The sequence below is a fragment of the Nerophis lumbriciformis genome, linkage group LG02 (assembly GCF_033978685.3).
Source record: "Nerophis lumbriciformis linkage group LG02, RoL_Nlum_v2.1, whole genome shotgun sequence".
Lineage (NCBI taxonomy): Eukaryota > Metazoa > Chordata > Actinopteri > Syngnathiformes > Syngnathidae > Nerophis > Nerophis lumbriciformis.
The window spans coordinates 42,447,261-42,475,000 of record NC_084549.2 but is presented as its reverse complement, the minus strand read 5'-3'; the positions used below and the strand labels follow the sequence as shown (position 1 = coordinate 42,475,000).

Sequence of the window (27,740 nt, the reverse complement as noted above, 5' to 3'; positions counted from 1 at the left end):
TCAGCTGATGTTCTGCTTAGCTATTATTTGCAAGACTTGACAACCCAAAAGACAGATGTGTCATATTAGTCTCATCTACAATTCATGTCTGCAGTTGTTTTTATAATGTGAAGTATATTTTGTCTTAGTTATAGATGTCCCTGTTGTTTTGCATCAATCTTTGATAGCGATATCAAGATATAGTTTATGCTGTTGAGGCTGCGAGAGATGTATTCATATAGTTTATTAATACTAAGGATTTTTTCTTGATGCTAACAAATATCAACAAAGACGGTATCATGTTGTCATTCGTTGAATAAAGCATTTGGCTTTCCCGCACAACTACAACTAAGCTTTTAGTTTCTGTTATGAAAATTGAGAAATAAAATACAGTGGATAGGACCAACATGACGTTAGTTTAATTGCACAAGCAGGGCTTCGCAGTTATATTTAGGCGAAGCAACCACAAAAGAACAAAACAAATTAGATCTATTGTCTTTTCTTTATGTTTAGTTCTGCTAATATAGTAGAGAATAAACTCGATTGCATCACAGAAAGGTTCTCAAACAAATCAAATGTTCTAACAAACATTTTACAAAGTGATCGCTACAGACACAAGCGGTCCGAATGTATTCCACAAGATGATGAAAGTGATATTTGTAAGAGCTGTTTCCTTCGACGCACTTTCGTTTTTTCCTGACTTTATTACCTTTATGAGCAACGGCTTTCGGAATCTATGAAAGCTATTTTGTGTCTCCCTATCTGAATGATTGGAGCACCCAAAAACGGAACAGTAATACAGCATTTTCTGCTCAAACTTTACACTCACACTCATTTGTTTTTATTCCTGTTTCTCTATTTGAAAGATTGGAACAACCAAGAACAGAACAGTAATACAGCATTTTCTGCTCAAACTTTATACTTGCTCTCACTTGTTTTAATGCTGCGCTCAAGCTGCTTGACCATCGTGTGAATTAAGCCGTGAAGAAGAAGAAAACTGATGTGATGTCATATGCAACCCACCTATAGCAGTATACTTTTACTATCCACTGAAAATTACTCGACACAGTCATTATAGTCTAAAAAATAATAATTGTCCAGCTGAAAAAACAAGTTAGTACCGCAATGATTGTCTTGCTTACCTCAAGCATGGTTGTGGTAGTGTCTGGTGGTGGCATGAGAGAGCTGCGGTTCATTGAACAAATTCCAACATGTGATATACTAAAGCAGAGCATGATGACCTCCCTGCAAAAACTGTGTCACATGGCAGTTTTCCAACATGATTAGCACAACAAACACACCTTCAAGATTACTGGTGCCTTGCTGTGGCAACTTTCTTACTAATTATTAAGTGTGTTTCAAACTCTTAACAGCTAACATGGCGCATCCCTGGAATATCTGAGTACACCCACTGGACAGCATCCCACATGGTTTGCTTACTTGCTGCGATGTCACTTAGAACATCGCATGACTGTTGGTCACAGTGGGTTACTTTGAGCGACTGCCTTTTATTTTTGTTTGTCCTTGGACAGCATATTGCCTGCCATCTAAATCTCTTCTGAAAATTCCAGCAAAAACACAAATGCTTTTTTAAGCCAAAATTATTGTTTGCTTGCCTGCCACAGAGTCTTGAGTCTGGTCCAGGTCAAACATGTTAAGCATGTTACTTGAGTGCGTTAGCAACAAGTGAATGACACATTTACACACGTTTCGGATACAAATGTTGACGTTTAATGAGCAACTGAGAATTCTTGCTAGATATAAAAACACACATGAAATCATTTTTACCCCAGACAGAGCTAAATATGGTTACATGTAGACAATTATATTTTACATCCAGTGGTATGCAATTGCTGAATTGAAAACCAAAAGCAAAGTTTGTTTGTTAATCTTAAAATGTTATTAGAGCTTTCTTGATTAGCAAATATATGCACAGTACTCATTTATTAGGCATTCTTGTATAGCTTGCTGTAACATTGTGTACCGTAACTACAGCTTTTGCACAATCTTGCATAAAACTTGCACATTCACAGAGCAGTGTGTTTTTGTGTTTGTTGTGTTTTATTCTAATGCATGTTTTATGTTTTTCTGTATTTGTGTGGTACTGCCTTAAAAAAATAGATGCTGCATCTCAATTGGCTATCCTAAATAAAATGTAATTGAAATTGAAAATACTATAAACATAGTCTTCTAAAGCTACAGCTGAAGCTATCAATTATTTTAGTAATCAAATAATCTATTGATTAGTTGGTTCGATTAATCGAGTAATGGGATAAAACACACTTAGCCTAAAAACGTACTTTTAGGAAAATAGGTGGGAAAAAAATTCTACTTGCCATAACCTTCATTTTTTTCCCTGATAAATTAACATCATCAACATAAAAACTGCACATTTAACATGTGTGCATGAATAAACTACATAGCTACACAGGGGCACCCACAAACCACAACTTTCTTATGCGCGCTCGTGCAGCAGCCATGCGGACACTCTGTTGAAAGATTTAAAGTTCCAGGGACTCAATGCAAATCAAATGTTATCAATTTCAATTAGTTACACTCACCAAGCGATTTATCGAAGCAACAGAATATGAATCAAAGCATTTTTCTAACCAAATAAATTGCTTAAACTGATTAATTGTTGCAGCCCTGTCCAAAGCATTTAGATGTTTTGTTTATCTGCGTCTCTCAACTGTTTCTTTGCTTTTATACAAGCTGACGCGTCCTTGAGCAGTGTTCTGACATACCACTGGGCTGCCTCAGTGACCAACTTTACCAAATGCATTATGTTCCATCTTCAGCTCCTCCCTGTTGTCATTACTATCAATGAGAATGTGATTGCACTCGGCTTGCAGGCCGATTAGAATGCTCACATCACATCAATAGGGTCACACACCTGCTCACCCGACGACGAAAATGTTCTCAAACAAAGTTTCTCTGCTTCACTGCCTTTCTAAGTATAGAAGCTTACTATCATCAAGACACAACACATGTAGTCTAAACATTGTGTTTGGGTTTATTTATTTTATTTTACTTTGCACTGGTATCTCTACAACTTTGACACAACGTATTATCACAAGATTTTCTCGTAAAAAGTAATTATGCTAACAATGAAACATGTGACTATATTGTAACCAAAAACACTGTATAGTTTAAGTATTTTTTTATTTATTTATTTTTTAAGATTTGGATTGTACAAGGTTTTGTTGTTTGTACAGTCTAATGTCACACTCAGTGATTAGATTGTATTCTTTATCATGTACTGCACTGTTTACAGGGGAGTGAAGCGTTCAGACGAATGGGAAACAGCAGTTCCAACCTTCATTTTTTACATTCCTGAGTTGGAAAAGTCTACAAATATTATTCAAACATGTTCATTGACTTCACATGCAACTGGGACCTGACCTCAAACTCAACCTCATGAGTTTTGTAATATAATAGAGTATATTTTTAAATAATACAAAATAGGAGCTTAACTTATAATTTCATTCTTCCACAAAAAATGATTGTATTTGAATACTGCATTAGCCACTCAGTAAATTTCGGTCTTTATACCGGTAATTATTATTGGTCTATGCAGGTGCTCCTCAGATTGCAAATGAGTTCCAGTTTCACAATGCGTAAATGTCATACCAAAATTAACACCGAAAGGGGAACTGCACTTTTTTAAAATGTTGCCTGTCGTTCACAATCATGATTAAAAACATCCATCCATCCATTTTCTACCGCTTATTCCCTTCGAGTCGCAGGGGGCGCTGGAGCCTATCTCAGCTAAAAACATGACAGATTTTTTTTTTTTAATGCATTCTAAATATTAAATACATGTGATCAAAAGTCCACTTACAATGGAGCCTTTGAGAGACGTTCAATTCTGCCTATAGAGCCCCTAAAAAAATCCAACCACCTTTATTAGGGTGTTGTATACATGATGTAAGTATATATGTAATGTAGCAGGCCCTCAAATTTTAACTTTTTAAGGTCAAGGCAAACGTTGCCATAAAGGAGGGCTCATATTTTAGGGCACCAAGGCAAGTTGGAAGGTCACAAAGGCAAACATTATTTTCTTTCGAGGCAGGGGCTCCGAAATATTCATATGTATGTATGTATATATACCTTTGTGCCCTTTATAAGTTAACGCCAATGTTGATGTGATCCATTTTAATAGCTATGGCAGTAGCGTATAGCATATAGCAGTTAGCATCCTATGACCCACAATGCACTTCTGCCATGACCCTCCCCCGCCGAATTCTTATTGGTTGACGTGTGAATGACGTGTGAGTGACGATTGCTGGCGTGTGTGTGACGATGGCTGCCATTTGCTTCGTCGCTCACGCGAATGAGATAAATAATATTATTTGATATTTTACGGTAATGTGTTAATAATTTCACACAGATGACATGGCACCCCAAACCATCACTGATGGTGGAAACTTTACACTAGACTTCAGGCAACGTGGATCCTGTGCCTCTCCTGTCTTCCTCCAGACTCTGGGACCTCGATTTCCAAAGGAAATGCAAACCAAACCAACCCAAACCATCAGTGATGGTTTGGGGTGCCATGTCATCTGCTGGTGTCGGTCCACTCTGTTTCCTGAGATCCAGGGTCAAAGCAGCCGTCTACCAGCAAGTTTTAGAGCACTTCATGCTTCCTGCTGCTGACCTGCTCTATGGAGATGGAGATTTCAAGTTCCAACAGGACTTGGCGCCTGCACACAGCGCAAAATCTACCCGTGCCTGGTTTACGGACCATGGTATTTCTGTTCTAAATTGGCCCGCCAACTCCCCTGACCTTAGCCCCATAGAAAATCTGTGGGGTATTGTGAAAAGGAAGATGCAGAATGCCAGACCCAAAAACGCAGAAGAGTTGAAGGCCACTATCAGAGCAACCTGGGCTCTCATAACACCTGAGCAGTGCCAGAAACTCATCGACTCCATGCCACGCCGCATTAACGCAGTAATTGAGGCAAAAGGAGCTCCAACTAAGTATTGAGTATTGTACATGCTCATATTTTTCATTTTCATACTTTTCAGTTGGCCAACATTTCTAAAAATCCCTTTTTTGTATTAGCCTTAAGTAATATTCTAATTTTGTGACACACGGAATTTTGGATTTTCATTTGTTGCCACTTCAAATCATCAAAATTAAATGAAATAAACATTTGAATGCATCAGTCTGTGTGCAATGAATAAATATAATGTACAAGTTACACCTTTTGAATGCAATTACTGAAATAAATCAAGTTTTTCAAAATATTCTAATTTACTGGCTTTTACCTGTGTATATATATATATAATAAAATACATATATATATATATATATATAGCTAGAATTCACTGAAAGTCAAGTATTTATTTATATATATATATATATATATATATATATATATATATATATATATAGCTAGAATTCACTGAAAGTCAAGTATTTATATATATATATATATATATATATATATATATATATCAAATATTTGAATTTCAGTGAATTCTAGCTATAAAAATACTCCTCCCCCTTATACCGATTAACGTTAATTATGCAATGTCAAACGGTTGAAAATTTAAGAAAAAAAGTAATGTCTGGGTGCTTTTATCAATTTAGTTGACGAAGCAATTACATTACAATTGTCCATTATAGAATGTCACGGTATGAACATTTCTTATCACGGTTATTGTGACCAAAATTATTACGGTTATCATTACTATAGCGGTATTTTTAAATGTGCTAAAAAAAAATCCTAAAATATTTAACCAAGTTTTATTTAAAAAAAACACAACACTTTCAAAATGATTTCCTTTGTAGGAGAAACATTACTGTAGATTAAAAAAAAACACTGTTTCATGGACCTCAAGTAGAACTTGAATGTGCATATGAAATCAACAAAAGCATTAAACAAATTGATATGGCAGAAAAAAAAGAACATTAATAACTAAAATAAATAATTGATCAATTGTGCAAGATAGCACTTAATGGACATAAGAGATTTTAAAATAAAAAACAAAGTAAGAATTTTGAAAGGTGGCACCTGATGGCCAGAAGACGTAAATGCACTTTTTGCCCATATAGATAAAAATAGTGTTCATGTATGAGATCTCTGGCTGCCAATTATGGCCAAAGTAATAATCAAGATTATTTTAATTAAAATTGATATCATGATTACTGATTGATAAGTAAAGCAGTGTTGGGATGTGAACGTAATACCATCCTGTCATTTGCAACGTGTAATAAAAAGGCTATAGATAAACGTTATCCAAATATTTAAAGACAATTATTAGTTTTTTTGTTAATTAATAATATCAACCTATAATCTTTTTGTTATAACATGATGCCTTTAACTCTGTTTTTACATTTCGATAGTGAGGTATTTTTTTATTATTATTATTTTCAAGTTATGTACATTTATATGTACATGTAGATGCATGTAGACTCTTAATGGAGAGATCCATTAAGAGTTTGAGCAGAAATATGTTGTGTAGGAATTAATTAAACACAATCAAACATTAACAAAATACTGTGTCACATGAATGAAAGTAATTACTTTGTGACATGAAAAAAACACAAGTAATGTAAAAAAAACTGGAAATTACTTTTTGATATCAATATAAAACTCAAAGCAGTTTGGCTAATGAAGATTAAGTCTAATAAACAAGCTTTGTTCTTCTCCATCGCCCCCTAGTGGTTCAGTTCAACAGTTTGGCCAACAAAAATAACGTGGAGTGACCCCCCCCCACACACGTCATACACAATCTTCACATCCTGCGTTCAGTTCGATGAGATGACAAAACATTTTAGCTCATATTGATGTTATTTGAACACTGATACAGTTTGCAGTTAAATAAAGGACGAGTGATCGCCCAGTAAACAAACTAAAGACTTTATAAACAAGTTGTGACAACGTTCCCGACACATCGCCTGCTGCATGTTTCCTCACATCATTAACTCTCAGTCACACCTGATGGACGTTGTATTGAAAAAATAAAAGCAACGTCAAATAGTTTCATCCTTCGCTGTATACTTTGTGTGGGACAAGTGCGTCTGTCTCCAATATTGTCCACACCTGTCGTCATCTAAAAACAGCATCGCGCTCTTAAATGCACGCCGAGAAGCGAGGGAAAATTACATTAAACCAAGCGTTTGGCTCTGTTTACTCTGAGGGGAAATCTCCGGAGCAAAGTCTGTGTAGTTTATCCGCCATGATTTTCAAGCCAAACGACGCTAGTGCACATGCGCCTGACTTTGTTTTCAGGAAGTAAACAGTGTTGCCTAAAATACATTAATAAATGACGGTTTTTCGGTAATTAAAAAATTACACGCTATTACCAACCGGCAGGAATTTTATCGCGGTTTATCATTCTACCGTTTAACATTACATCCCTAGTCCATTAACAAGTAAAAAGTCAAGGGCGGACACGGCATGCTCTTTCCGTTGATGCTAGTCAATCTTTTAGGGCATTACGGCAAGTGCCGCGACCGCCCTTGTTACTTGCTCTTTTTGTGCCGTTGTCGCCAGTTTCAGGTCCTAAATTGGTTGTCATAGTGTCCCAACTTGTCAGATTACCTACTCAAGACGTCTCATGTCCAGGTGAGATGCATGATTTATGATCTACAATAAACTGGGGGAAGCGAGGAAACAGCAGACCACTTGATGGTGTAAACACAGGGAGACACGGAAGTGATTATGTTGCCGCTATAAATAGTTTGTCTGTGTTAGTACTTATAATAACAATATCACTAATACTTGGTTAATAGTTAAGTCACAAAATCTAAATTGAGTATTGTTGGCGCTTTTTGAATGGTTATCAGATTTTATGGGCGGAATAGTAGAGTTCTCATTGGCTCTGCTGTAAGCTGACTTTTATTTACGTCTATTTAATATTTAGAATGCATTAAAAAAAAATCCATCTGTCTTCATGTCTTTCATCATGATTGCGAACGATACGCAAAATTCCAAAAATAGTGAAGTTCTCCTTTAAGTCACTCACACTGTACTCAGAACACCTAGGCATAAAATGCAGTAAATAAAAACACTAAATACAAGAATTGAAGACCACATATTGGAAATGTTAAAATTAGCGTTCTCTCTCACACTCCTATCCCCCAACCTATATTCATCAGGCGTGTTTAAGTCTGATTATATTATTGATTATAACAATTGTGGTTATGAACAACATTTTGAGGGTAAGGCATAAGAGTTATGTGATTTATGAGTAATACATGTTAATCAAATATGTAAAAAAATATATACTTGTTAATTGACACTTTAGAGCTATAGAGCGCACCAAATTTTTGTACACATTTTATACTGTACATATTGTATATTGGCAACACAAGTCTATAAGCCGCATCTGTACACATTGAAACATTAAATATTTACAGAGGCGCTTGCGTTCATTCACAAATTTCACAAAAAACTGTGCCTTTAACATGGCATACCTGTAGCTTACTGGAAGGTCTTCCCCTACTCTTTCTCCTTCTCCTGTGTGCTGAAACCGCCTAAATTGTCTTCTTCAGCCTTTCAAAGCTTTTTAGTGGAAGTGGATTTCCGTTTTTTCTCTTGGCTTTTTCCTTTATTGATGGCCATGTCGATCGTCTTCGGTTTTGGGGCTGCTTCATATGCATTTTGTTGTTTCTTTTCCATGGTGAGGGTGAGTCCATAACACGCTAAATCTCTGACTGAATGATTGTCTGAGTGCATTTGGTATAATGTGAACAATTTCATTGGTCCACCGTGACCAGTTTGGCAATCTCATTGGTCTGACGAGGCTAAATGTATTGGTTGCACGTAAAGCCTGTGATCCTGGAAAATCCATAAATTAGCTGCAACATTGTGTAAAGTGCAAGTGTATGTAAAGTACGCTATTTTTATAGGCGTATCAAATAAGGACCTCAGTTTAGCATATCCATAAAGTTGTGCATTGATTGTAAGGTGTGCAATATGTGCCGTGTCCATGCATCCAAAACAACGATATGTCTTCCGGGTCATATATACCCGTAAAATGTTCCTTTCTATGGTAGATTTTTGTGTGAGCCAACATTTGACCAGTTAAGATGACTTAGACAAAGAGCAAATTAAATGCATCAAGACGTCAAAAAGTGGTGTGCTGGATGGAGCCAGTTTCTCACGACTTCAGAAAACTAATCAATAACACAACCCATTTGTTGAAATAAGCCTCTTATTTCCTAACTACTGTTTACGCTTCTAAGCTTTTCTTTTGGGTGTTTCTATGCATGGCTATTTATCATCACATTTTGTTGCATCATATCCAGTGTTTTAGTCTGGTGATTGTTTAACTGCACAACAGCAAGGACTCTTACAAAGCACCATAGCGACATCGCAGTGATTTTATACTTCCCAAAAGATTTTGAAGATGACAAAAAAATAAAACGCGTCCAACATTGACATTTTGATAAAGGTTTTGTGCTAGTTAAACAATCGTACTACCATGTTCATAGATCGAAAGCTTTTTGCCTTTGTCATCAGAAGGACATGACAGTATGGAATATCAACAAGAAAATGACATGGTAGACACATTTTAACGCAGCATTTTACTCTTTATTTTTCGTTTTGCTCGTGTTTTTTGTTGTTGTTGCATTTGTATGGTCTGGTTACCATCCACCAGCTGAAGATGCGAATAATTCCCTGTCTCTACCCTGTCAATATTTTGCTTTTTTTTTTTTTTTTTGTCTAAAATTCACAAACCTTATGAGAGACAAGAACAAATATATATTTTTCCTTATAAATTCTAACTTTTAAATAAACGCAAATGAAAGTCAGCTTACAATCGAGCTAATGGTAGCCACGACGTCATTGCGTCTATTCCGCCCATAAAACCCACTAAAAGAAGCATCTAAAAAGCGCCAAGAATACTCTGTTTACATTTTGTGATCTGAATATTAACTAAGTTTAAGCAATATTGTTATTATAAGCGCTAACTTTTTAAAATTGTTTTTTTTAGTGTTTACGGGCACATTTATCAGAGTAACTGCAGCTTATTCTGCTGTAATGACATCATGAGCTGGGGAGCTTCTCTATTGCGACTGACCTGGTGAAAGTTAATTTTGGATTATCAATCATGCCTTTCACCTGAATAGTAAATAGATGTGGACATAAACCGAGAAGTTGGTACACTTTGACAGCCAACTTAGACCCGAAAAGGCAAACAAGACCCCAAAAGACGCTCGGTTGCAGCCCCCTATATTCTTTACGAGGATTATGAGTCATTATTCATCTAAACAGTAATATATGAACAACCCATCAGTTGTCATCCCAGTGAGAGCAGGCATTGTACAGTAAGTGATGTTTTATTATTTTGTTGGCTATCATGATGTCTGCCGTGAGTGGTAATCAGTGTTGTTGTTGAAAGTATAGTGAATGTTGTCTATGAAATTAATACGCCGTTGTATTCTTTAAATGACCAAAATACGTAAATATTACATTTTATTATAAATGTAGCTATTAATACATTACATATATATTACCACTGCATACATACAAAACATTGATGGAAATGGTTGGATGTTTTTAAGCACTTTATAGGCAAAATAGAACGAGTCCAATTGACTTAATTGTAAAGTGATGTTTGCCAGTATTTATTTACTAATTAAAATGCATAACATAAGAAAACATGTGCTTGTCTTGCATAAGCATTGTAAATAATAGGCAAAATCCCCCCAAAAAGTACAGTTCCCCTTCAAGGAGTGTTGCCACAAATTCAGTCAGCCATTTTGAATATTTCGCTCTGAATACCTTCGGCTATTTCCGGACATTGACGTCACTGGAGGAATGGTTCTGCATTCTGACCATGTTTTCAGATCAGTCATACTGGGAAAAAAAATAGAGAGACATGTAGAAAGAGATGTGCTGTCTATTATTCACCACCCATACATATGTTATTTTTTTTTATGCATTCAAAGTCATAAATAAATTACTAAATAAGAAGTTGGCTAACAATCATGGAGTCAATAGGGGCTCTCTATTTTTCCCACAAAGCACACTAAATGACCATCCAAAACCCGCAAACAATACTTTATTTACATCTGGTGACCTGAATATTAACCAAATATTAGCAATGTTGTTGTTATAAGCACAAACACAGACTAAGTATTTTTAGCATCAATAACCAAGAGCTAACTGTATTTTTTGCTGCACTGGACTCAAGGAGAGACTTTAATGTAATTATAAAATGAAACAGAAGTTGGCAGTAATGCGACGTATACGGATGCAAACTCCCGTAAAACTGTAAAGAACAAGAAGAAGCTCATACAGCACAGCAGCATTGAGCCAGCGATGTCTTGTTTGTTGCCGTTTCTGCTAATGCTTTATCGCGTTTCGGCTCGTCAAAATTATTCTAAATTTAAAATCATGCCTCTTATTTGGATAGTAGGAGGAATTAGCCATGAATTTATAAATTGTTTATCTGTGACATTCAATTTATACCTGGGGTTGGAGACAAACACACAACAGAATACTTTTTTTTAACCCTTTGTATGGATTAAAATAATTCTTCATCTAAACTGGAAGATATATACATCCTATCAGTCATCATCACAGTAAGAGCAGACATTGCACAGTAAGCGATCGTTTCATTCTTTTTTGTAGTTTGTATTTCTTATTCAGCACTTAGAGATAATGCTACATGATGCATAGTGTTTCACTAAAGCAGGATCTGTTTAGCAGAGCTTCTAAAACTTGTAGCTCACCCTCCTTGTATTCAGGATCAAAAATATAAGCTTCTGGACCATAATTTTTCCTAAAGTTGTCGTTACTGGCTTCCACAAAGTTTGCATGGTTTGCATTGTTGTTGGTGGGGAAGGGATCTGCGCTTCCTATCTCTGCGTCACGCGATCACGTAACCTTCGAGCTCATTTTCTCTCAAAAAGGCTTGGGAATCTCCGTAAGATTGATACTGTTTTGATCAAATTTGTTTACACACAAACTTTGTAAATCTTTCGGTGTCATACATCAGATATATATGATAAAATCTCCAATATAGAGGCAATTTGTTTTTCCACTCTACTGGTACTATAAGATAAGTAGTTGTTGGATGCAAATGAAACCCTCCTTACCACGCCCCCTCACCTTCAGACAGCTACATTTTGTCTGAAAAACCAAAGGAAGCACGCTTGATTCAAATGCATCACCATTCCACTTCCTAACTGGTTTCATTCCTCAGTTACACAATCGGTTGCATGTGATTGTTTATTCAGCAACATACTGATGTCTCTGAGGAGGAAACAATTTGAGCAGTTCCTTCAAATGAAGCCCAGATGAGACTCATCCATGCCAGTCAATAGCCTCCCTTGAGACGCCACTAGGCACAACCTTGTTGCTAAAATTACAGCCTTCCAAACTGTCATTTCCTTTTGCCAGAGTGTCAATGGAACAAATTAGAAATGAGTGTTAATGAATTATTTTCAAATGGACAGGGTGAGAGATAAAATAAGGATCAATTACAGTGTGTGTGTGCGCTCTTATTATTAGAAACGTGTGTGCGTGTGTGTGCGCGAAGACACATGCAGACAGCAGTTGGCAAAGCTATTGCTGACTAATTGGACTATTCTCATCCTATCATTTTCCTTCAGTTGTTTATCAATCTTCGTCATTTTCAGATTTTGTACATCCCTTTTATGCAAAACATGATTTGCTATTAGGGCTGTCAAAATGAATGTGTGCCTAAAAACCCTGAAACGTCTATGAGAAGGCATTTCGAGAAGTTTGTTCATCTGGCAGCGACAGACAGAGGAACCAAACAAGTCAATATGGAAGATGCTAAATTCATCTTGATGGTAAATTTGAGTACAAAAAAATGACGGAACAGTTGACCTACATAAACTACACTCTGTAGAACTTAGTTTTCTTAAAACAGCACATTTCTATGCTGATGATACTGTCATATACTGCACAGCACCCACTCTTGCTGAGGCTTTTAAATATCTACAACATGCATTTGACAGAGTACAAGAACAACTTTGCTATCTTCAACTGGTTTTAAATGCAGAGAAAACAAAGTGTATGCTCTTTACCACATCAAAAACTGTAAGATCATCACTGTGTGAGAACATTTTAACAAGAAATGGGCAACAAATTATGTTAGTATCTGCTTTTAAATATTTAGGATTTTTAATTGATGACCACTTGAGTTTTAAGGAGCACATTCAGTATGTTGTAAAAAAACTGAAACTTTTACTGGGATTTTATTATAGAAACAAGTCTTGCTTTTCTTTTACTGTGAAACAGAAATTGGTGGAAACAACCTTTTTACCTGTTATTGACTATGGAGATGTGTTGTACATGAATGCTACTGCTGGTTGTCTCCACAAGCTGGATAGTGTGTACCACGGGGCACTGAGATTCATCACCAACTGCGCTCCCCTTACTCACCATTGTTTGTTATACTCAATGGTTAACTGGACATCTTTATGTGCTCGACGCCTCAATCATTGGTATGTTTTCATCTACAAAACCATTCTGGGTATCACTCCATCTTATCTGTCTTGTCTTTTAACAAAGAAACAAGGAAGTCACAATCTTCGTTCAATGGATGTTCTGCAATTTGTTGTCCCCAAAGTAAGAACTGAACTGGGCAAGAAAGCATTTAGGTTTTCAGCACCGAAGGCTTGGAATAACCTACAATCGAACATTAAACTTCAAACCCTAGTTACGCTGAATGCGTTTAAAGCTTCTGTGAAAGGACTGCAGTCTACCTTGTCTGTATGCACACATGTCATGTGAGCAAGTTTTAATGTTGTAAATGTGATGTTTTATTTATTTGTTTACTGTTTTTAATGTAACCTTGCTGCTGCCCTCTTGGCCAGGTCTCCCTTGGAAAAGAGATCTTTGATCTCAATGGGATTTTACCTGGTTAAATAAAGGCTAATAAATAAATAAATTCTGTCATTAATACCACAAAATGAGTAACAGGTCCACATCAATGTTTTTGTTAACATGATCATGATGTTGAAGGGTTTAAATAAACAAGCAGCATCAAGTCTATTTGCTCATGTGAAATGAAACAGTAATAATATAGATTGAAAATGTATTATATTTTTTGTGATTAATTAAAATCAATCAACACTACTTTACATTGTATAAGGAAAGTGAGCTGGGTTAGACCGTCGTGAGACAGGTTGCAATAGCAATTCTATTGTATTGTTTTTACTACAAACAATCAGAGTAGATTTATGAAGAAATGTAATAATAAATGTACAGCATTTACCATGGACCACATCACCTGTCATATACACCATCAGCAGCATCTCCATATTTTAATGGATACATGTCTACTGTTAAGATATTATTTTAATGTTTTTGGCCTGTGTTATGAACTCCCACTGCTTCAGTGTGGTGAAGACTAGCTGTGCTATGCTGAAACGGCTTCACCAAGTCGGTTGCCTCTACAATGTTTTTTTTGATGATTTATTTCTTTAATTCAGTTAATATCATCTGCATCATCTTCTCAGAACTGCCCTTCACACTTTCTTCATTCCCCTGTGTGGAAAAACAAAGTTATGTCAATCTCTAGCCCGAAGCTATTGCTAGCATGTAAGACCGGATGTTTTGGGAGGATTTTTATAGGTTTCACTGTGAAATTTGCTACACTAATAACCAAACCTGAAGCATACCAATTGAGACAAGTCTTTTCTCCAAAAACTCGTAAATTGTGGCACTTGTATCTCAAGGTACGACTGTATGCCATATCAATGGAGTCTTTTTTCGTACACGTGCCTCTCACTACAACTTTTTGATATTTTGGTGTACATACTGTGTTATCAACAAGTGTTCTCTTCTGAAAAACGACCGAATGTTCTATTCATATCTGACTTTCCTCCTTTAATCTCTTCATACTGTTGTGTAGAGATTTTCTGGCGTATCACATTGCGCCTATCAATCCCTCCCTGAGTTCCACAGCTAAACTAAGGCTTTTATTTGGCACAAACCTCTGACAAAAAATAGACCTGAAACACACAGGCTATTCATTTGACTTTGGTGTAGGCCTAATACAGTTTAGCAAACAATATAATAAACAATAACGCACAGTAGATGACAGACTTTTGCCAAGGTGTTGTCTTTTGTGAAATTTTGACATTATAAAATAGCTGTTCAAAGAATTTCAGATTTGAGCCCGACAGAACACCACAAGGCAATGGAGCAGAGAAAAATTTAGAATCATTAAGTCTGATTTAGAACGTTCTCTGGACCTAGTAGGATCCAAACTAGCCCAATGCAGTACACCAAGTACACATGTATTGCTTTAAGAGCCTGATCTTCTAAAGGGTTGCATGTATTAAAACACATGCAAAGTTAATAGTAAATACAAAGCTGATATACTTAACTGCGTAGAGGATTGCATTTATTAAGGGAAAATGCACTCTTTTTGGAAATTTGCCCATTGTTCACAACCATGAGAGACAAAGAGACAAAAAGGTTGGTTTTTTTTTCGCTTTCAAAAATTGGCTACTTCTAGGTGGCTAGCAATGCAGCTAATGGGCACAAACAATTGTACCTTCATATCACTTTAAAAATGCATTTAAAAACCATCCACAATACTTCATTTACGTTCCGTAACGTGTATAATAACTAAGCTGTAGCAACATTGTTATTTTAAAAGTGAACACTGAGAACTTTTTCTATCGTAGTAGGTTAGCTCCACTAACCACGTTAAACCCAGATTCCGAACTAACAAAGGTCTTAACTCATTCTCTTTCTATGCCACATCAATGTGGAATGCGCTCCCAACAGGTATAAAAGAAAGTGCATCTATATCCTCCTTCAAAACCGCAATAAAAGTTCACCTCCAGGCAGCTACAACCCTAAACTAACACCCTCCCCGGATTGTTAATAATCAAATGTAAACAATCAAATGCAGATACTTTTTCTTATGCCTTCTGATCTCTCTCTCTCTCTCTCTCTCTCTCTCTGTCTCTCTCTCTCTCTCTCTCTCGCTGTCCATATCCTACCAAGTCAGACCTACACTGTTTCAATATCCATTTCTCTGTTCTCAATTGTTGATGACTGATGATAACAACCAAACCTACCCCCCGGCCCCCCTCCACACCCCGAATTGTAAATAATGTAAATAATTCAATGTGATTATCTTGTGTGATGACTGTATTATGATGATAGTATATATCTGATAGTATATATCTGTATCATGAATCAATTTAAAAGGACCCCGACTTAAACAAGTTGAAAAACTTATTCGGGTGTTACCATTTAGTGGTCAATTGTACGGAATATGTACTTCACTGTGCAAACTACTAATAAAAGTCTCAATCAATCAATCAAACATCGGCATGCTTCGGTATTAGCCGTAAAAGCTAACTACGGCAAGCTAGCTTCTACAACAACACGAAACGCGTTTGGGTTTGTAATGCACAACACTGCGATACGACACAAATTTGTACTGACTGAAAAACATGAACAATTATATTACAGTATCTGTAAAGTATTAGCCCACATTTAATGTTTTGTTTGTACACAGTTGAGCTAACCAGACAGTGTATGTACTGTAGTGCGTGTATCATGATCGATATTAAAGTGACTCACTAGATGGGCAATTTTTTGTCTGGTCCAGCTGGCTGGGGACGTTTCCTGTTGATTTTGGGTAAGCGATCCATTTATGTTAAAATAGCTTGTCTCCAAGTTCCATATTTATAGCGTCAAAATTGCTTTCATCCACCTTCCTCGGCTCCCGTCTGCTCCAACGTCTCACTCTTCCTTCATGCTCGGTTCTATAAGCAGCAGTATATTAAGCTTCAAAAGTATAAGGTTGTAAATCCTCATTTGTCCAGTCGTCTTTGTTGTCTGTTACCAAGTTTTTAATGATTAGAATACACACTTGTGTTTGATTCCGGAAGTAGGAACACACATGTTGCCAGAACTCAGAGGTGCGCTGCTATGGAAACAGAAATCATTGCGCGGGAAAATCAGTCCCGGAAATGATTAAAATGATCAAAATACGGTAAGCATTGAACATATTACATATTGTTATGAATGTGTCTGTTATTATTATATATTATATATAGACCTGCAGTGTGTATATATAAAATGTTGCTGGAGAGTTTTGAGTTTGTTTTAGAGGGCTCTGAAGGCTACAACAGTGAACCCCATTAGCCGCATCTTTCAAGCGTTTTTGATCATCTTTAAAATCATTAAAAAACTAAAAAAAAGACATGTGTACTTGTCTGTCATAATGATTGTAAAAGATAGACAAAATTCCCCCCAAAAAGTGCAGTCCCCTTTTAAGTAACAGCAGAGTGGAAAAGCAAGTTGCCTCTATATTGAAGCTATTATCACATCTGATATATGACACCAAAAGACTTCCAAAGTTTAAGGGTAAATATATATGATCAAAATAGTATCAATCTCACAGAGATTTCCCAGCCATTTTGAGAGATAATGAGCTAGCCAGTCACGTGACGCAGATGTAGGAAGCGCAGATCCCCTCATCACAAACAACTATGCAAATCATACAGATGTTGTGAGAGCCAACAACGATTACTTTGGGAAAAATTATGATCATAAACTTATATTGTTGATCCTGAATTTAAGGAGGATGAGTTACAAGTATTAGAAGCTACGCTAAACAGATCCAGCTTTAGCGAAACACTAAGTAGCAGTATTGCTAAGTGCTAATTAACAAACATAATAAAATGATTGCTTACTGTACAATGTCTGCTCTTACTTTGATGACGACTGATAGGATGTCCATATCTTTTCCGTTTATATGAAGTAACAATCATCATGCACACGAAGGGTTAACAAGGAAGTCTCCCTGCAGACACTGTCTTCGGTTGTGTGTGTTTGTCGCCATCTCCGGGTATACATTGAATGTCACAGATGAACAACTTCTAGATTTATGGCTAAATCCTCCTACCATCCAGATAAGGGCATCATTTATAATTTAGAATAACTTTGGACTCGCCGAGGCGCGATGATGGCGGGATCAGCAGGACATCACTGCCAGCTCACAGTAAAGCAGCAGAGGGCTACTGAGTTGTGTGTTATCAATCCGCCGCTAAAAAAATAGTTTATCTACATTAGCGCTTATAATAACAACGTCACTAATAATTGGTTACTATTCAGGTCACGATATGTATAACGAGTATTGTTGGCGGGTTTTGGATGGTTATTTAGAGGATTTTGTGGGCGGAAAAGAGAACCCCCATTGACTACATTATTAGAGGACTTTTTATGTATTTATTTACGACTTAGAATACATTAAAAAAAAAAGAAAAACATATGTGTTCATGGCTTATGTAGGGATTGTGAATGATAGACAGCTCATCGCTCTCTAAATTTTGCGTATTTCCAGTATGACTGATCTGCTACTAAGGTCAGAGTGTAGAAGCGTTCCTCCAGTGACATCAATCTCCGGAAATATCCGAAGATATTAGGAGCAGAATATTCTAAATGGCTGGCTAAATTTGTGGCATTTTGTGATGTTTAAACTGTGTTTTTACATACTTTGCGGATTATGAATACAATTTTAATGGATACAATAAAACACAATTAAGCATATAAAGTCAATTTGTTTTTCCACTCCACTGGTACTTTAAGTGAGGAAAATAGAGAGCGCAATGCATTCACCGTCTGTCTTCATGAATATGCAGGATATTTGCTGTTCATCAGAATGCTGCTAGTTTAACAACATCACACACTGGTTGGAAAGCATATTAAGATGAATGTAGAGGGAAATGAGTGTTCCCATGGCCACAGCCAGTAAGTAGTACATACTCATTTAAATAATGCGGCCTGCATTAATTTTGCACTTGTTATTAATTGTACACACATTCTTAGTAGATCATACGTAACATGCCCACTGCTAGTACACACAATTTCATAGTTTGCACATGCTGTCTAAGCACGTGGTATTAGGATCTTAATAGATCAGGCCCTAAATGATATATTAAAATATTGTGATCCACTGTATCAAATGCTGCTGTTAAATCTAAAATAAAATAAAATCACAAAGTCCTCAGGGTTTGTAGCTAGGAAGATATCAGGCAGCACAGATTGAGTACTATGGAGAGACTTACAACCAGACTGAAAAACCTCAATGATCTAATGTACATCTAAAAAGATTATACAAATGTCTATAAAGTATTTGAGAGGAAGGGAAGCTTGGAAATAAGCTTGAAGTTGGACAACACAATGGGGTCAGACTAGAGTTTTTTGATCAGTGGTTTAACTGTTTAATGTTTAAAAGTCTTAAGAACAACATCACAGGACAAACTGCTATTTATAACAGCAAGAACTGAACCTCTTTAAAAAATCAGGTGAGCAGCATCAGCGGGGAACTTGAGGGCTTCAACCGAACAACAATGTCTAATAAAATAGGTAATCACCTTTTGAAACGGGCCGAAATACTAATAAATCAGGGGGTGAGTTAGGGTCCCTGGCATAATACATTTGGTGTTGAATTAGACACTTTTGTCCACCCTGTATTAAGTATGCGCCAGCTTAGGCACCTCAAGATTCGATTTGATTACAATACAGGATGCTACATGTTGAGTGTTAATCACAATTGTATTTATATCAGACCAAACATGGTACCAACTGTAATCATTTATTTATATTTAATTAATAATAACAGACTTATTTTAACTATAGTAATTATAATACAAAACAGCTATTCAGAAAGAATGAAGAGTTCCAAACAAAAGTCTTTACAAATACCTTTTTAAAACCAAAATCTCTGCATATGCACAGAGTTCTATGGGTTTAATACAGTTCTATACCTAGGTTTCATGTGACGTCACTTCCGGCAACAGCTCAATAACTTGGTGCTCAAATTGGCATAGTCAATAAGCTCATGTTACTATGTTCCATGCCAACAAAGAAAGCTTTCTTGATAGAAAGCACTCGAAAGTAACGCTCTCGTTGTTCCCATTGGGTTGAGTTTTTCCTTGCCCTGATGTGGTATCTGAGCCACCTGAGGATGCCGTTGTGGCTTGTGCAGCCCGTTAAGACAATTGTGATTAAGGTCTATATAAGTCAACTTTGATTGATTGATTGAGATACATGTTGCAAATAAACAGCTGGTGTGTAATAACAGTTAAAATAGTTACAGGTCAACACTGTGTACGACTCAACAAAAGACAAGACTGGCACTTTACACTTAATAAACATGAACACACACAAAAGCACAGAAAATTGATACCATGGAGTACTGATTCCAATGTCCAGGTTTTTAATCGTAAAATCTGAAAGTACACATGCCTAATTACCACTCGTTAATAGCAGGCATCATTGGCCCAGGAGGTATGTTTGTAGTACAGTAAGGGTAAGCAGTTGAAACTCAGCTCCCTCCTTCATCCCAGTTACTGTGTCCTTGGGCAATATACTTCACCCGCATTGACTCCATTACCACCCACATTGGTGTGTAAATGTGCATGAATGTTTGGCCACGTTCTGTCAGTCTACCCCAGGGCAGCTGTGGCTACAAATGTGGCTTGCCACCACCACGGTGTGACAGTGGAGTGAATGAATAATGGGTTTCACTGTAAAGAACTTTTGGTCTCTGGAAAGAAGGTTGTATGCAAATCACACCTGTTATTACTATTATCATTTGTATTTTGTCACAGTAGGGGGTAAGACTATCAGCTCATGAACAAGGTTCATTTTGGCTTGCACTGAGGGTGACAGAACACATTTATATCATTCTGTAACAACATGTAAATGCTTGTGTAGGGAGAAGGAAAGTGGCAACTGGAAGTTTAGGGAATTTTATAAAAAATATTTGATTAGCATGGTTTAAAGCAGTGTTACTGATGGGGGAAATAAATAGTGAAGGAGAGAGAGGAAAAATGCAGGTGTTGCATAACTTTTGTATAAAAATAGCAGACTGTCCCAATGAAATGAGCCATGCGTCATTTTCCTAACTGGAAAATGTGCCCCTCACATATTATACCTGGAGTAACGATTAATAATGATGGTGTGTGTGTGTAGTGCACAAATCCCCGCTAAGGCCAGTCTAAAATATGTTTTATGTATGTGTGTTCAATGGGTTAGTCCTAACATTTAATAGCCTTTTCATCAGACCATGTGTAATGAAAACTGACCCGTCACTTTTTGCATAATGCTGCTAAGGGACAAAAATACTAAATAACAAAACCAACTGATGACATCATTCTTTGATGACAAATGTCATTTTTGCTAAATTCTTTATTAAATGAAATTATTATATAAAAATGTATGAACACAACATCCCACATAGACTACACACGTATCATAACAATTCTTATACACACATTCTATGATTTCAATAACTTTCTGTAACTATTAAGTTGCTGTGTGCATATTGTGTGTCCTGCAGATGTGGCCATTCAGCGGTGTATCGGACCCGTGAGATGGCAGCCCGAGCCCTGGTTCCTTTTGTACCACTTACCCAGACCTCCTCTACTATACATTCTTTGCTTCAGGATCTTCCTCAACACTCTGGACCTCAAATCCAAAACAACTGCATTCATGGGATACTGCTACAGGTCTGCTCATACACACACACACATGCGCACACACACACGCACATTCACTTCTTATTTTATATTCTATGATCAATTTGTATGAACGTATATTGACTGTCACACTAGTGTAAAAGATACATTAGTTACCACCGCAAATGTAAAGCTATATTAAATACTATGACATATATTGTAAGTTATCGGTAGTCCTCAAACAACTTGTTGTGCATTACAACCACCTGCTTGATTATGGAGTTGGTTGTTTTAAGTTATCCTTTATTTCTGGCTAAACTGAGCTTGAGTGAGCTGCGCTGTAGTCTTGTGTGACATGTAGAGATGTAACGATATCAAAATCTTACGGTACGATATTAAGGCCACGATACGATATTATAGCAGTATGGTTAAAAAAAAAAGATGACATGAAAAAATGCCTTAGTGTGGATATTGAAGTGCTATTTATGTTAAGGATAAACACTTACTGTAAATAAACACAAACCTAATGCTCAATTGTTATAATCCTAGGTATTTTTTAAAGTGCAAAGAACTATAAACGAACAGTGTTTCAAGTAACAAGCAACGTAAAGAAGAATTTCAGTTTAGTGTCTTCAAACTGATATTGTAAACATGCTTTCATTGAAATGCCTCACAAATTGATGGCATTTGATGGCTTACGTCTTGGTTTTGCGTCAATAATCTTTCCCGAATGATAATTAATGAATTACTTCCCATATTGTTTGTATTTCCGGACTTGTAGACGATCGCGGTCAGGCAATATCTGCAATCTGTACTTTGCAAGTTTTCTCCTCTTTATTTTCCTTGACTGCAAAACCAAAATGTGTCCAAACATCTGATTTTAACTTTGCAGGAGGATCCACTAGCTTGAACTTTCCGTTCGGCTCCTCTGTGTTTACTATCATCTTTTACTGAGCTGTGCAGGGGATTATGGTAAATGTGGTTTGCTTCTCAGACAGGCTCACTCAATAGTGCCAGAAAAAACTACTCCCAGTTCTCGTTTACCACCACACGTCACTGCATTATCGTGAGAATTTTAAAACTGCAATACCGCGGTATTTACAATAACGTTGCATCACTAGTGACATGGTGTCTCGAAAGTTTATACTTTGAAATGCTGCATTTCTGGCATATACTGTACTTCGAGAATATTTAACTTCAAATCCAAATTGTTAAACGTTAAGTAAGGGTCGTACAACACTTTGCTTTACATTTATTTAGGTTTTAAAGTTCACAGTTGTTAAAACAGCACAGCCATGACTGTTAATTAATTGTTCATACTCTGTTTATCCAAAACAGCGGCCATTGCTGTACAAATGCCAGTGTTTTAGTTTTGCAATCACAAATCCCAAATTCCACTTGTAAGATCGATGTTGAAGCTATTTGTGTGGACTCTGGTGTGGCAGCAACCGAGCTGAGGTGTCAACACAAAGAATGTGAAATTCTTATTGTTTAGCTTAAGGTTGCAGAATGTTAGAAGGTAGGACTTTGCATAATGAAGACGGTGGTGCGTGACGTTTGGTTAGTTTACCTTCTCAATAGGTTTCTGTGATGGCCTCTGCCCTCTTCACATTTAATTTTATTGACATGCTTTGTTACATTTTTGTTCCTTTCATTTTTAGGTCTATCTTTTTATTGCGCATACACACAACTGCTTCCCAATTCAGTTATACTACTTTTGTTTTGTCCTGTACAAAAGGTTGAGCTCACATGTTACAATTTTGTAATTTATGGATTGTTATTACATAAGACTTTTTCTTTGTCTTGTCATCGTTATCCTTGTAGGATGCAATGACCATTAGCTACAGTTGTTCAGCGTCATCATTGTGTACGCGATGTAAACCTCACAGTATAAGACAATATAGGACACGACATTGGGAGAACTGTGTTTTTAAATATGTCGCTTAGCTTCAATAATACACGTTTTTGAATGATAAAATACATTATACTTGTGTTACAAGGTTGCATGTTCACCATTGACCCTCTTCTTCTTTGCAAAAGTAATTGTTGCAAAATGGAAGTTGAAATCCTGGCAATGAAATTATTAATCAGAAGTTGTTATAATTTGTTGCTAATTGTCAACATATCATCACAAGAACATTTACCAATATGACATTTGAATCCATTACCTTGAATTGGATAGTGAGCTGTTTGCTCTGACAGTGTCTCTGAAAGACTGATTAAAAAAGAAAAAAACATTTGTGGCTGCAGACTGAGAAAATGGATTAAGAGGATCCTTGCTCTCTCATAGCACATTACTACCCGCAGGGGGTTTCAAAAACGCACATTGATGATATTTGTCCCATTGTCATTCTCATAAGTAATCCTTCTTTTAACAAAATATGGAATTCTTTATAATAGCTAAACTATTACCAAATAAGCTTTTTCTGGAAAAGAATAGACACGTGGACTTCTTATACAAATAAAAGTTAGACCACAAATGGTTTCAGTTTTATAAAATAAAAAAATGGATGGAGTGTTTGAAAACAACAATTTAGATATAATTATTATCTTGTTCTTGTTATTCACTCATTAGAAATGATTAAAGCACAAGAAGGTAAACTTTAAAAAAGCCTCACAAGTTATAAACCTCACCTTACGTCACTGAGTTGTTGCAAAGTTACATTTGTGGCAGACCTTGTGCTGCTGGCAGACTAGCATACTTTGTATTTAGCAATGTGTACCTGGCGAACTTAACTAACAGGCAGACATGTGGACGGCACCCTGTAATTGCAGCCATTGGGATCCAACCCCTCATAAAGATGTGATGTGCCGATGTGGCCATCATACAGTATTTTAATATTCACTTACTCAAGCGAACAATTGGTAGGTGGCGGAAAAATTATTGATCATTGAAAGAAACTTGTTTGTGTCTGGGTAGGTATTTTTTAGGATAGATAGCTTTTATGTCTATTGTACTAAATTTAGATCACTCACTGCTAGGAATTATTTAGGTTAAAGGGGAAATGCATTTTATTCATGGCCAAGAGTGTTGACTATCCAAAGAACCACCATTAAATGTTATGTAGACCACAAGGAAGTGTTTTAAAAATATGACCCCTTTAAGAGTTACGTGGAATTCCTACTAAAAATAGACTTATGTTCAAATCTAGAATACAACGCATGCAAGAAAGCATTAATTTTCACGTGCGCGCATGCATAAATCCGGCACATTTCTTTTTTACATTGCAATTAACTTCTGTGTGTTCTCTCCTGTATAAAACACAGTTGTGTAGGTGTACTAACTTTAAGTCTTTTGTAACTTTACAATGTCGTTTAAATAGAGATTGAACAATTTTGGTCCCAGTATTGATCCCTGGGGTATGCCACAAGATATATTTAGCACTGTAGACATGTGTTCGCCAAGCTTCACAAATTGCTTCCTGTTATTCAAGTATCTTCTTACCAAGTTCAAGATCAACCCTCTGAAGACATACTGATATTTATTTATTTGTTCAGTAAGATGTTAAGATTAATTGTGTAAAGTGCTTTTGTTAGATCCATAAACACTGCAGCTGCACACTGTTTGCAATCTATTGCATGGGGGTCAAACTCAGGGGCCACATAGAGAAAAATCTATTCCCAAGTGGGCTGGACTGGCAAAATCATTGCATGATAACGTAAAAATAAAGACAACTTTAGATTGTTTTCTTTGTTTAAAAATAGACCAAGAACATTCTGAAAATGTAAAATCGTAATGTTGTTTTTTCTACACCTACATGTTAATATTATCTATTTGTCGTTATTTATACTTTCTAAATAAATGATGTGATGATGTTTGTCAGTCAAATAGGTGGAATGGAGTCATGCACTTGGGGATAGGTTGATTGGCAACACTAAATTGGCCCTAGTGTGTGAATGTGAGTGTGAATGTTGTCTGTCTATCTGTGTTGGCCCTGCAATGAGTGGGCGACTTGTCCAGGGTGTACTCCGCCTTCCGCCCGAATGCAACTGAGATAGGCTCCAGCACCCCCCGCGACACCAAAAGGGACAAGCGGTAGAAAATGGATGGATAGATGGAGTCTGGCAGTGTTTTAAAATGCTCACATTGGTGTTAGTTTTTAATCTATCAGAAGATGAAGTGGATAATAATAAAATCAAACTACTGTTAGTTTTTAATCTATCAGAAGATGAAGTGGATAATAATAAAATCAAACTACCGGATGTTATTTAATGTAATTTACAAATTTTAAAAATGAGAAAAAAACGCTTTCAAGATGCGGCTAATGGGAGCCACTGTTGTAGCCTTCATAGCCCTCTAAAATAATTTCAAAACCCTCCATCAACCTTTTATGTACACACTGCAAGTCTATATAATGTAGTAACAGACAAGTTCATAAAAATATGTAATATGTACAATATTTACAGTATTTTGATCATTTTAATTATTAGCAGAATTTCCTTCTCTGGCGCATTAATGTCCGTTTCCATAGCAGCGCACATCCGACTTCTGGCATCTACTGTGTGTTCCTACTTCCGCAAACAAACACGCAAGTGTGTTGTAATCATGGCAGACTTGGTAATAGACAACGAAGACGACTATGTGAAGACAAATGAGGATTCACAACCTTATCTTTTTGAAGCTGAATTTAGGAACAGAGGATGAACTGCTGCTTATAGAAGCGAGTACGAAGAAAAGGGTGAGACGTTGGAGCAGATTGCAGCCCAGAGAGTGAGGTTTGTGGGATTTGGTCACGCTACAAATCTGGAACCTTTGAGCCAAGCTAAACCAAATTATTGGAGAATTATTGGAGTGCCCTAATCAATTGGAAATGTCCCCGGCCAGCTTGACCACTATACTATTTTTCATAATACATGCAGCACATCACTGTACACTACAATGCATATGCTGGCATATCGTATTGGGTTGTGCATTACAAACTTAAACTCATTTCGTGCTGACGTAGACGCTAGCTTATCTCTTGCTCTAGATAGCTTTTACGGCTAATACTGTAGCACGCCAATGTGTTACTATGCTAAAATAGAGTTCCTCTGTGTTCGCTCTTACAATAACAATGTCGCTACAGCTTGGTTATTATACAGGTTACAGAACGTAAATTAAGTATTGTTGGTGGTTTTTGAATGCACTTTTAAAGTGATTTAGAGGTAGAAATGATTGCTCCCATTAACTGCATTGCTAGCCACCTAGAACGAGACGATTTTTATATGTTGGAAAGTGAAAAAAACAAAAAACTTTTATCTTCTTGTCTCTCATAAGTATTGTGAACGATAGGCAAAATTCCAAAAAAGTGCAGTTCCCCTTTAAGCAATTGTTTTATCATTTTAGAAAATTGTGGAATTAGGGAAACAGGTCTATAGTTTTTAACTAGTGTTTGCCTCCAGTCTTATAAATAGGTATGACTTTTGCTATATTCATTTTGTTTGGGAATTTACCTGTTTGAAATGATAGGTTACTGATATACCTTAACGATTCTAAAATCTCTTCCAAAACCTTTATCGTTTCCATATAAATTATGTTACAATCAGTTGAGGTCTTAGATTTACATTAATCCACAATTGTTCTTATTTCCTCCTCTGTCACGTCCGTGAGGACAATCAAGGTGGGATTTCTGTTTATGGTGTCATTTAAGTCCTCAACTGACCCAGCATATGAAATATTTACCCCCCAATTTGCCAATATTTACAAAGTGTTATTAAAGCTTTTCACTACTTTGTTCATATTGTCATTTGTATGTTTCCCTCTGAGAAGTATTGAGGTTTATCCTTCTTAGTGCCATTTTCAATGTTATTTAGAAGCCCCATGTTGCTCTCATATCGATTTTGTTCATGTCTAATACATGACTAATACTCTTTGTTGGTAAGATGCTGGTTAGCTTGTTCATATACGTTTTCTAATTATGTTCTGCCTTTGTAGATCTTTGTTATAAATGACAAGCATCATCATTTATGACAAGTATTTTTCACATTAGTTTCACTCTATACATTGTCCCAATGTTGTTCTCTCAGATCATTCTTAAAAGTATTCATACTTTTTTCTGTGCAGTCATACCAAAGACTATAAAAATGGGACCCATTACCTCCCTGCTTGGCACTCAGCATCAAGGGTTGGAATTGGGGGTTAAATCACCAAAATGATTCCCGGGCGCGGCCACCGCTGCTGCCCACTGCTCCACTCACCTCCCAGGGGGTGATCAAGGGTGATGGGTCAAATGCAGAGAATAATCTCGCCACACCTAGTGTGTGTGTGACAATCATTGGTACTTTAACTTTAACTTTAAGTGTGTTTTTGTCATCCACGTCCTTTTCTTGTAGTTTCCGTCATCGATTGTGA

General features: G+C 36.5%; 1 protein-coding gene across 2 annotated transcripts in view; it reads left to right on the top strand.

Annotated features, from left to right (window-relative positions):
* Nucleotides 1-27,740, top strand: part of thada (THADA armadillo repeat containing) — a 198,071-nt gene that overhangs the window by 89,578 nt on the left and 80,753 nt on the right. For both annotated transcript variants that reach the window (XM_061962999.2, XM_061963008.2), the window contains exon 29: nt 21,292-21,460. In XM_061962999.2, coding sequence (XP_061818983.2) covers nt 21,292-21,460 — 169 coding nt within the window. The remainder of the gene's footprint in view (nt 1-21,291; nt 21,461-27,740) is intronic.